This window comes from Mobula hypostoma, chromosome 15 (assembly GCF_963921235.1).
Source record: "Mobula hypostoma chromosome 15, sMobHyp1.1, whole genome shotgun sequence".
Taxonomy (NCBI): domain Eukaryota; kingdom Metazoa; phylum Chordata; class Chondrichthyes; order Myliobatiformes; family Myliobatidae; genus Mobula; species Mobula hypostoma.
Genome location: NC_086111.1, coordinates 56,474,937 through 56,488,085, shown reverse-complemented (window position 1 = coordinate 56,488,085; position 13,149 = coordinate 56,474,937). Strand labels below are relative to the sequence as shown.

Sequence of the window (13,149 nt, the reverse complement as noted above, 5' to 3'; positions counted from 1 at the left end):
GAGTCACATATTGGCCAGACTAGGCAAAGAAGGTAATGTCCTCACTGAAGGTCATTAATGAAATTTTATTTCCAACAACTATGGTGCAGTGAAACTCAATGTTCTCCAAAACAAAGTGCAGTTGATTGATAACCATGAAAATATTAGAAATACATGTAGCAATTTAGAGATCTTCTTATTTCTTAAGATGTCCCATTTTTGGTTCTTGCTATACACTAAATAATGTACTTATTGAAGTGAATATAACTCAATAACTCAATTCTCAGGATATGTTCAGATAAAAGTCCAGAAATTGATTTTGGCAAGTTAGAGTAATTGACTGACAGAATTTGACTTGAGTTTTTTTTTTGCTTTAAGTCCACATTTAAACACCAGATTTCAGAGTAGACACACCGGAATGCAAGATAAATAGGATCAGCCATATGAACTTTCAGATTTGGTATGACATTCAGTAGGCTCATGGCTAAACTACCTTTAATTCCACACCATATTCCCAAAAACCCCAAAAATCTAATCAATCTCAAGTCAAAACATACTCAACAACTGAGCATTTACAAGTCTCAGCGATAGAGAATATTTGTCAATAGATTCATGATCAGAAGGGGAATCCCAGATTTCATTCTTAAATTCCTGACTCTTTATATCTGAAACTTTTTACCTCCAGTTCTAAACTCCCTGCCCAACCCACCAATCCACTTTGAAATACAGTACCTTTACCTCCCCCAAACCCCTTGAGAACACTTCTCATTTTTCAAAACTTGAGGAAACAAAAGACTCCTCTATTCAATCACTCCACAGAAGGAAGTAGTCTAGCAAACTCCAATTTTTAGACAATATAAATTTTATTAGTTCAGCCAGTTAAAAAAATTTTTGAAGCTATAGAACATACTTAATTGTTCATAAATTTTAGTAACAGTGTGCAGCCATATACAATTCAAACTTTTTACTTAAGAGGAACCTGCTTAGACTTCCCTGTATTTGCCTATGAATACAAAACAATACTAAAAACAATTAACATACATCAAAGTTGCTGGTGAATGCAGCAGGCCAAGCAGCATCTATAGGAAGAGGCGCAGTCGACGTTTCAGGCCGAGACCCTTTGTCAGGACTAACTGAAGGAAGAGTGAGTAAGGGATTTGAAAGCTGGAGGGGGAGGGGGAGATGCAAAATGATAGGAGAAGACAGGAGGGGGAGGGATAGAGCCGAGAGCTGGACAGGTGATAGGTAAAAGGGGATACGAGAGGATTATGGGACAGGAGGTCCGGGAAGAAAGACAAGGGGGGGGGGGGTGACCCAGAGGATGGGCAAGAGGTATATTCAGAGGGACAGAGGGAGAAAAAGGAGAGTGAGAGAAAGAATGTGTGCATAAAAATGAGTAACAGATGGGGTACGAGGGGGAGGTGGGGCCTTAGCGGAAGTTAGAGAAGTCGATGTTCATGCCATCAGGTTGGAGGCTACCCAGACGGAATATAAGGTGTTGTTCCTCCAACCTGAGTGTGGCTTCATCTTTACAGTAGAGGAGGCCGTGGATAGACATGTCAGAATGGGAATGGGATGTGGAATTAAAATGTGTGGCCACTGGGAGATCCTGCTTTCTCTGGCGGACAGAGCGTAGATGTTCAGCAAAGCGGTCTCCCAGTCGACTGGGGTGATATACTGCGTCCGGTGCTCCCGATGTGGCCTTTTATATATTGGTGAGACCCGACGCAGACTGGGAGACCGCTTTGCTGAACATCTACGCTCTGTCCGCCAGAGAAAGCAGGATCTCCCAGTGGCCACACATTTTAATTCCACATCCCATTCCCATTCTGACATGTCTATCCACGGCCTCCTCTACTGTAAAGATGAAGCCACACTCAGGTTGGAGGAACAACACCTTATATTCCGTCTGGGTAGCCTCCAACCTGATGGCATGAACATCGACTTCTCTAACTTCCGCTAAGGCCCCACCTCCCCCTCGTACCCCATCTGTTACTCATTTTTATGCACACATTCTTTCTCTCACTCTCCTTTTTCTCCCTCTGTCCCTCTGAATATACCTCTTGCCCATCCTCTGGGTCACCCCCCCCCCTTGTCTTTCTTCCCGGACCTCCTGTCCCATAATCCTCTCGTATCCCCTTTTGCCTATCACCTGTCCAGCTCTCGGCTCTATCCCTCCCCCTCCTGTCTTCTCCTATCATTTTGCATCTCCCCCTCCCCCTCCAGCTTTCAAATCCCTTACTCACTCTTCCTTCAGTTAGTCCTGACAAAGGGTCTCGGCCTGAAACGTCGACTGTGCCTCTTCCTATAGATGCTGCTTGGCCTGCTGCGTTCACCAGCAACTTTGATGTATGTTGCTTGAATTTCCAGCATCTGCAGAATTCCTGTTGTTTGCCTAAAAACAATTAACTTCGTATTATCTGCTTAAAATATTTTCTTAAAGCTGACTACACTCTGCAGCAGCCAAATATAATACATAATAGGTACAAATGTAACCATTTAATAGCAGATCAAGGGACAACGCTTTTCAATAGCTTTTCAGCTATTTCTTGTAATGGCACTCAAAACCAGTGATCAGATGTTAAAAAAGATCAAACATGAGCGCTATATCTCCTGTTGTTTAACCTTCAACTATGCTTTAGCTTTCAGGTGTTTGCTCCAGAAAGATTTTCCATGCCTAATATGTAGAATTCTAATGTTATGAAAACACAATGGTTCTTAAAGCAAATTCCTTCCTTTAGAAAAGATTTAAATAATAAAATATTTGGCAAGTTTATTACATTAATCAAAATATTTTTATAAACTGAATTTATGAAGTCATACTTTCTAGCTACCAAATATCAATTAATTTAGTTGGTAATCAATATTTAGTTGTATTGTGTCAGCATTTTAGTTCATAATTGCCAGGTTTGATTTTTTTTTTATTAAGTGAATTCTCTTCTCTGATCACAAAACTTGAAAAATTAATTCTGAATGGGATGGGGTGGCTCATGCTTGCAGAATTTGGAAAAGCATATTATGGTTTCTTACCCAAATGCTCAACTACAAAAAACTAAACACTCTTCTCCAGGCTGGTGTTAATAAAACTACCCATTTTTCTTTCGAACAAAAAAACACCACTAATAAATTCAATCAAATCAATTACCTTTTGTAGCACACTTCAAATGAAAATGTTTTACTATAAATTTACCTCCCATAGCTTCCTAGTACTGAGTGGCTAACTTAATCTGATTTCATACTACAAGGATAAATTAATCCAGATAGATCTTGAATAATAATGTGCTTTTATTGCTATCAAGCTCCCAAGAACTAACAATGTGTCCAATTCAAAGTTTTTCCCATTGCAATCTCTAAACCACTATTGAGGAAATAAAGAGACCAATAGGAAAATCAAATATCAGGTTCTGTACCCTCAGCTGTCCAATTTGATTTTAAATTTCTCTATCCCATCTTCAGTGGTCAACACAAGAAAATGTTTAGCTTTTATTTGGAAAAAAATATTTGTTAGGGCAGAAGTATGCCATTCACAGCCTCAAGACTACGTAGGCATTAAATTAAGTTCTGGTTCACATTTATTACCTAGCTCTGCTCTGTATTCTTCATCTAACAAAACAAAACTATCTATCCCTGTTTAGACTTGAGACAAGTACATTCCATAATTTGACCAACAATGTCGAAAAAAATCACGAATATATTGATCCTCTGTTTACTTTTAATCAATTAGATAAAATACTTCCTCTGTAGTCATCTTAATCAATTCATCAGTATTAAACAATCCAATTAAAGTGCTCTTCACCTTTCTAAACACAAGGGACTAAAAGTGTTTGTACAACCTTCTTTCATATTTTAATGCATTAATTTATTTGGTAAACTCATGCTGAACCCCAGGGGTAATATATTCTTCACTAGTTGAGGTACTGAAGCCTAAGTGTACACTTCAGTTGGGTCTTTGCATGGTCCCTCTATAATTGTAACAACTTCCTCCCTTTGCATTATCATTCACACCATGTAGAGGTAATTTGGCAATACAATTTTCTGTGGTATATTGCAGTTATTTCCTTAGATAATATAGTTCTTAAGTTTAGAGGGCATGTTGACTGTTAGAGGAAAACTGCTTTCTGTACCTCAGTTATGTTAAACTTAAGGTGTACATTACTAAAGTAGCGAGCTCACGTAATTGACTGGCATTCTGAAGTAGATTTGGAATTTGGAATAATAAAACCAGTAATCAGTAAACATAAAAAAGATTAAATTAATGAGCACAAGCTTTAATTCTGTTTCTCCCTCCACGGATGCTGCTTGACCTGCTATGTATTTCCAGTAATTTATATTTCTATTCAGTCAACATTATTCACTGACCATAATGGAAAAGTAAATGTTTTTCTTCTATAAAATGTATATTGAAATTAATGATATATTTTGGAAAATTCTGCAAAGTTGAGTTTATATTAAACTGGTTCTTTTCCTGCCCAGCTGTGTGGTATGCAACACATAGAATCTGCAATTCAATTAAAGTGTTTTTCCAAAAAAGATCAGAAAATGTTGAGGACACAAAAGGCGGCAAGTTTTTTTTAATGCAAATTGTTTTAAAAATGCAGCATTGTATAAACCCTCACATTAAAATATAATTATATCCTTAGAACATCAAGGTCTACTATATTTTATGTCTCAAAACTGCTGTTAAACTATGGACACTTATTCTAGCTTTACCATTTCTAATTGGAAGACTGCACATAACTTGAGACTGAGGAAAAACATAAGAATCTTTGGTATAGTTGTAATTCTTTTTTAAGATCACAAATCAATTTCAATTAAAATGCAATTGTGTTGTGGAAATATTTTGACCAAAAGAATTGCCACATAATTCAGCAAAGTATACTGGCAAAACTAAATCATCTTGAAAAATAGCCACAAGTTTATTTGCTATATGACAATAATTTAAAGTAATAATAATTTAGATGATTGGCACTTACACTGGTAACTTTTCGATAGATCTGAGCAGCATTCTGACATTCTGAGTATGGGTATTCTGAGGTAGCCATTTCTAACATGCACATTCCAAACGCATATACATCTACAGATTCATCATAGTGTTCTTCATACATTTCTGGAGCCATGAACTCTGGAGTACCTGAAGAAAATGAAAAGGAAATGCATCATTCTAACAAGAGCTGGCAATAAGCAGTAAATTGTAGATCAGGGATAACTGATTTCTGATGCACACCAGAGATTCAGCTAATAAATCAGATTTTTTTTAAAATTCTCAAAATCTAGGCAATTCACTTTAAATGTTTATATTTAACAAACTTTAATCTTGCAAAAAGATTGCTCCACTTATACACATACACCAGTGAATTTGGAGGGCGGTTTGCTCCATACAGGAATTCGCAAACATAAAAGATTAGTCAGATGGTCAACTCTCAATATACAAAATAAGTTAAACACCATAAATTTCTGTACTTTGTCAGAAATACTAATTCTGTATACTATGTTAAAATATTCTGCATTAATCCAAGATGTGCAAGTGTGATCCATATTCATTGTCCAGTACCAGCGGGCCTTACGTTTCCTTAAGCCAAACTCAGCTTTCTAACATAACAGATGAAGCTTCTAGAGATCAGAAGGTTGATTCTGACGACAATAAACTTCCAACCAATATTATTTGTTCAGCTTCTTGTCATATATGGGGGCCTGTCTTTAATTTTTTTTAAATGTAAATAACAAACAATAATCAGTTTAAAGGACAGCTTTGCAAACAAATGTAGTGTCTGTGGAACACAGACTGCTCATTCACAGCAACCTGGGCTGATTTCTCCAAGGGTTGCAGTGTTAGACAATTGTCTTTTTTTTAAAAATGGGCTTGTTTCAGAACAGACATCATGGCTGAATTATTTAGTTCAAGGACGCTTGCAGACTAGATTGATAATATCAATTAGCACATCAAATAGCTGATTGTTAATAGTTGGCAGTTTTGTGTGCTCTAGGGGTCAACTTCACAGCATTAACTGTGGGTAACTGGGAGCTCTGTCTCCAGATTCTTTTCGACCCTTGTTTAACAAAAGTATCTAGAAAAAATATCATATACATGTGAGGTCACCCAAGAGGCAGGGAATCAGTATTTAGGCAAAGAGTAGTCAGTTTTATTCGGAATGCCCAAGGAACATCAAGAATGACAAAGACAGGGTGAACTTGAATACATTCTTCTGCCTTCAATTTCTGCAGAAGACAATTCGCTCATCTGCAACTCATTACTGTGTCTTTTTTAGCCTAAAGGAATTGTATGTGTTTTATGAAGCCTTTGTGTTTTAAAATTTGTAATTTGGAAATCTTTTGTAATATGGAAAACCAATGAATTTCACGTGTTTTAAGACTATTGTCTCGATTTCTACATGTATCACTAAAAATAAATGAACTGTGGTTAAACTACTTTGTTAGCTGTAAGTATCTCCTTGTTAGGGGAAGGTACTCACCACTCAAGTAGCAGATATTGGCAGATACTGTTCAAGTTCAATTGTAACTCAGCAATAAATGAATACCCATTAATTCAGGCAATTGGAAAAGTGTTACACCAGAGTCAAGGTGCAAAACACAGTATCAACAGTAACACACGGCACAAGGTACATATAGCACATAAGATAGCAAGCACAGGGGGGCGTCACGTGATGACGTGGGATTGAGACATATAATTCCAGCTCTTCCATAAAAAATCAAAGTACCAGTAAAACAAAGTAAAGTTAATAAATACTTTCCGAAAACTACTTATAAACTTCGTAAGACTACTCTACAATATGCCTCGCAAACCGCAACAGAAGAAGTCTGTTGTTGTGAAGTCGCCGCGAGATGGGAAGAAAAAAGGGTCTACTGCAGCGATGGAGCCTCGGATTCAGGTTGGATCTCCTTTGGAGGAAACGCATTTTATCTCTGGCGTAGAAGAACAAGGAGCAATGGCGGCGGTAGCGGTCTCTCGGAAGATGCCGGAAATGCGCATGCGCAAAGAAGTACGCATGTGCAAATCGACACAACTTAAACTACAAGAACCGCAAATGAAGGTGACTCAGAGTCAGAATTGGATACCACAGAGAATACAGATGAAGAAGAGGAGGAAGAACTGGAAGAAACTGGAAGTAAAGGCGACAACGGAGACATAAGAGAGGCTTTATTGCAATTAACAGCTGAACTAAAAAAATTAAGAACAGAGCTTAGAGACGTGAAGATGTGCTATGATAAAGCTATGATAAGACAGGATAAAATGGATAAGAAACTTCAGAAGATGGAAAGAACAATGGAGCATATTAACGATAGACTGGAAAAAACAGAAAATGATGTGATTGTCTGGAACACGGAAAGAAATCGACTCTTGGAGAAAGTGGACGTGTTGGAAAATTTTAGTAGACGTAATAATCTTAAAATTGTTGGTCTTAAAGAAGGTATAGAGGGAGATAATCCAATAGAATTTTTTCAAAAATGGATCCTAAAAACCTTGCAAATGAAAGAGGAAGACCGATCAATCGAAATTGAGCGGGTACATAGAGCTCTAAGACCAAAACCACAAGATGACCAATATCCACGAGCAATTTTAATAAAATTCTTAAGATTTCAAGACAAAGAAAGGGTTCTACAGGCGGCTGCCCAAGCTGCCAAGAAGAGAAAAGGGCCACTGATGATAGAAGGGAAGAAAATTTTTTTCTACCCTGATATAAGTTATGAACTTTTGAAGAGAAGGAAGGAATTTAATCCAGTGAAAAAAGCCCTATGGGATCACGGTTATCAATTTATATTGCGTTATCCTGCAACCTTGGAGACTTTTCTTGGCTGGTGAAGAAAAAACATTTTTTGATGATTACCAAAAAGTGGAGGAGTTTGTGCGAGATTCTTTGAATATTCACCAGATACAAGAACAAACCTAGGGGAGCGAGATGGATTGAAGATGAAGACTGGATCAAGGATTAGGCCTGTTGGATTTTTAGGCGGATGAATATATAAATATATTATTAATTATTGAGAGCAGGGAAGAAAGGTTAAAATTTGAGGAATATTAGTTGGGAATAATGACATTAGTTTTTTATATATATACAATTTTTTGTTACGGGGGAGCTGGAAGAAATACTGACCAATCGCTACGTTATTCATGTGTGCAAGTGTGGCAATAGTCACGACCCGCACAATGGAGGGGGGTAGTGTTGTGTACCTTTTCATTCACAACATTAGTGGGGGGGTATTTTGTTTTTTCTTTTTTTGTATCTTATCTATCTTTTTTTTTCTTTTTGCCTGGATGATTGGGAGGGAAACACATAGCAACATGGTGAAGTTCAAAGAGATTCCCCAGGGAACTATGAGAGTTGAGAAGCTAAGTAATATTTCAGATTTTAAGAGATAAATATGAAACATTTTTGAATATTTGGAGCCCTTATTTACAGCTCCAATGATAAAGATCTTGGTTCCTTGGGGAAAGTAACAAATATATATTAAATTTATTTTAAATCCCATGGAGCGTGTGCAAACCTTCCAATATTCAGATGGTTCTTTTTTTTTTCTTTTTTTCTTTTCTCTTTAGGTAGGAGTATATATCGGGGAGGGAGGGTAGATATTATTTTCGCATGTATTTACTTTGAAAACTCAATAAAAATTATATTAAAAAAAGATAGCAAGCACATAGCATATCAGTAAAATGCAGTCACACACAAAAAATATAGTTCAAGACCCCAAGTCCATGAATGTTGCAACAATCTGCAGCTGAACACAATACAATACAGCGCATCCTCTGCCAAGTGAACACTGGGGGGCAGCACCAACTCCACCTTGGCCGCAATGCCAAATGTCTCCGATGGAGCCCACTGACTGACGCTTCTCTCCTGGGTGGCTGCAAACAAGCGACACAGTGACTTGAACTATGACCAAGGCCACGCAGCTCTCTTGCCTCTGCCCTTACCACCACCAATAAATCAGTGAGTCGGACTTGTAGCATTCCACATTAACAATGTCCAACAAGGGGATGCAATCACAAGAAAAGAGACTAAGACGATCACTCGCTGTTAGACTGCACATCCCCTTCACACGCCAACTCCTCCATGCCTGACACAGGCAGCAGCGCGATCCAAACCAAGTCCAACTCCTTCAATTTTTCCACCAAAAAGCAATTCACTGATGGGGTAGAACTGCAGTACTTTAAGTTTTTAATGTCCATGGCCTGTGATCATGAAAAATATGTTTAAAAAGGACACCATCACTCTTGGTTGACCCCTTAGAAGCTGCTACAATCAAATGTACCACCATCTTACCAGAAGCCACAGGGAAGTGAACTAGTCTTTGTGGAATACATAGTTACAGTACAACCTCTCTTCAATGAGGGAACTCATAGCTATTTATATCACATAGGGTTTAAGGTCTTTGTCTGAGTTTAGAACTTTGCAGTCAGCAAACCCAACACCATCACACAAGCAACAATATGCTACCTCCAGCAAGACTGCTTTCCACTGCCACTTCCCAACTAACCTGTCGCAGCTTGAGCAATTTTGCAAGGAGAAATGGGCAAATCTTGCTCCATCATGTTGTGCGAAGCTAATAGAGGCTAATCCAAAATTACTACTGGCTGTAATAGACAGAGACACAGACAGACGGATGTTGAATTGTTAAGTGAATGATTAGTTTTTGCTGTACTGCAGATCATGGTATTTATTGGGGGCCTTGCTATTGTATGCTTGGGTGGAGAGTGCTAATGCTTTTTTTGCAGAAATGGGTGGGGTTGGGGGAGGGCCATTGCTTTGCTGCTGCTTATGGGTGGTGGGGGGAGTAGGTGGGCTTTGGGGTTCTAAAGTTTTAATTGTATCCCATTCTTTGGAGCATTCTTTGGTTTTCATGAATGTCTGTGAAGAAAAAGAATTTCAAGATGTATATTGTATACATTTCTCCGATAATAAATGGAACTACTGAACTATTGAGAGGCGGTTCAACTGAGTATTGAGTAAAGGGGGATGATACTTTTGAATTGCTGACATTTCATTTTTGAAATTTTAGTTTTTCATGCTTTACAATTTTTCCTGCTTTTTAGACTGCACTGTGGGGGGGGGGGGGGCGGAGAGCACATGGTTAACAAGTGAATATTCTCAGCTGAATTGATCAAAATCCCTAGTTGTGATACTCATTTATATGAACAAAGCACTGGGTGTTGAATACTTTTTCAAGGCACCATAACTCATAAAATTAAGAGGAAGCTGATGTGGATATGTAAAAGAAAACATTATTACCTTAAAAAAATCTTTAAAACTATAGGAGAATTTGCCTAAAGTTGGATTTCTGTAAAGGAGTTCTTCCATAAGCCAGGGTATTACTGTATTAAATTACAGGAAATTTGTGCTTGCCCACAGATAATTACTCCTGAAAATTTCAAAGTTTGTCCTCAAAGTTATTGAAATTTCTAAGTCTGTGCCATGTTTCCCATCTGCATCACTAACCATTTCCAGAATTATGATAATAAACCACTGGTTGGTTGAAATACATAAGTGATCCAGGATTAACTAAAATATCATATAGCATTTTTTAAAAATATCACAATCACAATCCCAAACAATACCCAAATTATGCATTAACCCAGAATTCATAAGCACATGATTACTAAACCTGAATATAAACTTATAAAGAATGAATCTGACAACCAAGCAGATTCTACCTTTATTTCATCCTATGCCCCACATATATTCCTGGTAAAAGTAGATAATTGGCCAAATTCAGGAAAACCATGATCCACATTCAAAACTTTGAGTTAGTCAAGATCTCAATGATTCACATTATCAAAACAAAAGTACAAATAATGAACTATATTAATTTGATCAGATTCCACAACTCAGAATAAATGGGATTTCTTAATGCAAGAATTTTTTGATCTAGCATTCTTTTTCTCCAAAATGACATAGATTACACCAAGGAACTGGCAAATATTTACCTATAACACTTTTAGCAAAAGAAGTTCGCTTTAAAGTTGCAAGCCCCAAATCTCCTATTTTCACAGATCCAGTAGGTCCAGTAATAAAAATATTATCACATTTCAAATCCCGGTGAATAATTGGTGGTGTTCTGGTGTGTAGAAAATATAAGCCTTTCAATATTTGCCGACACCAGCTTCGCATAACTTTTGTTTTCATCACTTTAAATCGTTTTAAATATCTGAAAATAAACACAAAAATTTTTCAGCATCATGTATGATTAAAATTCCAACAATAATTTAGGATCTCTGGATCTCAACTTGAATCTATGCATGTTGAAACAAATGCAACTTAAAAGTTTGAAACAACAGGTGAACTTTTTCATTTTTGCTCTATTATGTTAATGCTGTTTCTTCCACACATGCTGCCTGATCTGCTGAATGTTTCCATAATTTTCTGTTTTTATTTTTGATTTCCCATTGCTGCAAACTTTTTTCTAATTTTCAGATGATCACTTTAATTTTACATGAAACTATATATAATATACAAAATATTTGGTAAACACATCATCACTATGCTTCAATGACAATTCTTTACAAAAGCAAAAATGCAGATACTGGAACGCTTCATTACACGCTGCCCATTGTATGAATAAGGCATTGTGAATAGTTGAGTGCAAGAGCAGGCGGGAGGGAGAAAAAATATAGTCACCCTGATACTTCAGAAGACAATTTTATCATTGAGCAGCAAACAGACATTAAGTCAGATACACCACAACAAGCTTTAGGATAGAGATACAAGAAAAAGCCCTGGTTCATCCATAAATTTACCTAATGTCTTAATAGCTTAAGGAAAGTAGAAACCTAATAGAGAGGAGGGGTTAGAAAATTAAAACACAGTAGGGACCACATAATTCGACAATACAATTAGAGCTTAATTCTTCCCCCCCCCCACCCACCAAGAAACTTAGATTTATACAGGTATGATAGGCCACAAGTGATTAACTTCAGTTTTTAAATGATTCGATGACCTGACATTATTTAGGGACTAAAGATAATCGTACAAAAAATACATCGTTAAAAAGTTTATAGCGTAATAAAATGCGCCCTACATCTGAAAACTATCAACCTCACCCACATATAGATAAGAATCAACATATGCTATCATTACTAAGACTGGAAAATGTAGCCACGCTGAAAATGATAAAACTCAGTATCTGTATTCCTGGTAACTATTACAGCCAATTTATTACTTTAACATATGACACACTTCATATTTAATGTACTTTCACAATCTTCTGGATAAACTATCCCTTGTGCATTGTTCAGTTGCACAGATCCACTGATATAAACATATGTAATTGATCCGTTACGTGCACCTTTTATTTTTCCCCACACAGATCCTTATTTAGATTTTAAACAAACTACACTCCAGCTGTCATTATTTTCCATTTCAATTGAGATTACCTTTCTTTCAAGGGGTTTTGAGCAATAAAATGTCATATTTAAGTAACTTCCTGTTAATAACAGACACATCACTAGGAATACTTAACTGAAGGAGCCTTCAACAAAAAATTCAGATGAAAGCCATGCTGGCACAAAGGTCTTTTGTGTCACAGATTTTTAAAAAATGCTGCTGCAATGATTTCACCATATGTTCAAAACTGTAAGTAAATTAAATTTTCTTAAATTCATCCAAATGCAGAGAAATCTTGGTCAAAGTTTGCACCATTACTGGTTAGATGCAGTATTTATGGGTACTAATTACTTTTGTCCCATTCCTCCCTCTGTAGGCCAGTAAGAGCTAGAGGAAAAACCTAGTAATTTATCAGAAAACATGGCACAAAACAGGCATCTCCTATTTCAACGCATACATTGAGCTCAACTGCCCTCAAATTTCCGAAATCAAATTCAGTTATTTTCAGTTTGGCCAAAGTCAAAACAAAAATGCAATTCCTTCAAATTGTTTGTTAGTTAGTTAGTTAGTTAGAGATATATATATATATATATATATATATATATAAGAACTATAAAAGTAAACCAAATGTAGCAGTCAGGTCAAGCAGATTTGAAGAAATAAGATTGCCAGATCCATATGGTTAAAGGAGGAAGTGATAACACCACCAGCACCAATTATCCTCTCAATGGAAGACAGCTATGTTGGAGCAGAATTGAAGCGAAGCCCACTTGGCAAAAGTGAGCAGTACTAAAATAGGTTGGCGCTAATTTGAATGCACAAGTGCATGACTCAG

At 36.9% G+C, this 13,149-nt stretch overlaps 1 protein-coding gene across 4 annotated transcripts in view; it reads right to left on the bottom strand.

Annotated features, from left to right (window-relative positions):
• wnk2 (WNK lysine deficient protein kinase 2) overlaps positions 1–13,149 on the bottom strand; it is a 169,418-nt gene that overhangs the window by 108,717 nt on the left and 47,552 nt on the right. For all 4 annotated transcript variants that reach the window (XM_063068119.1, XM_063068120.1, XM_063068121.1 and 1 more), the window contains exons 3-4: positions 10,919–11,139; positions 4,953–5,110 (exon numbers count right to left, since the gene is read on the bottom strand). In XM_063068119.1, coding sequence (XP_062924189.1) covers positions 4,953–5,110; positions 10,919–11,139 — 379 coding nt within the window. The remainder of the gene's footprint in view (positions 1–4,952; positions 5,111–10,918; positions 11,140–13,149) is intronic.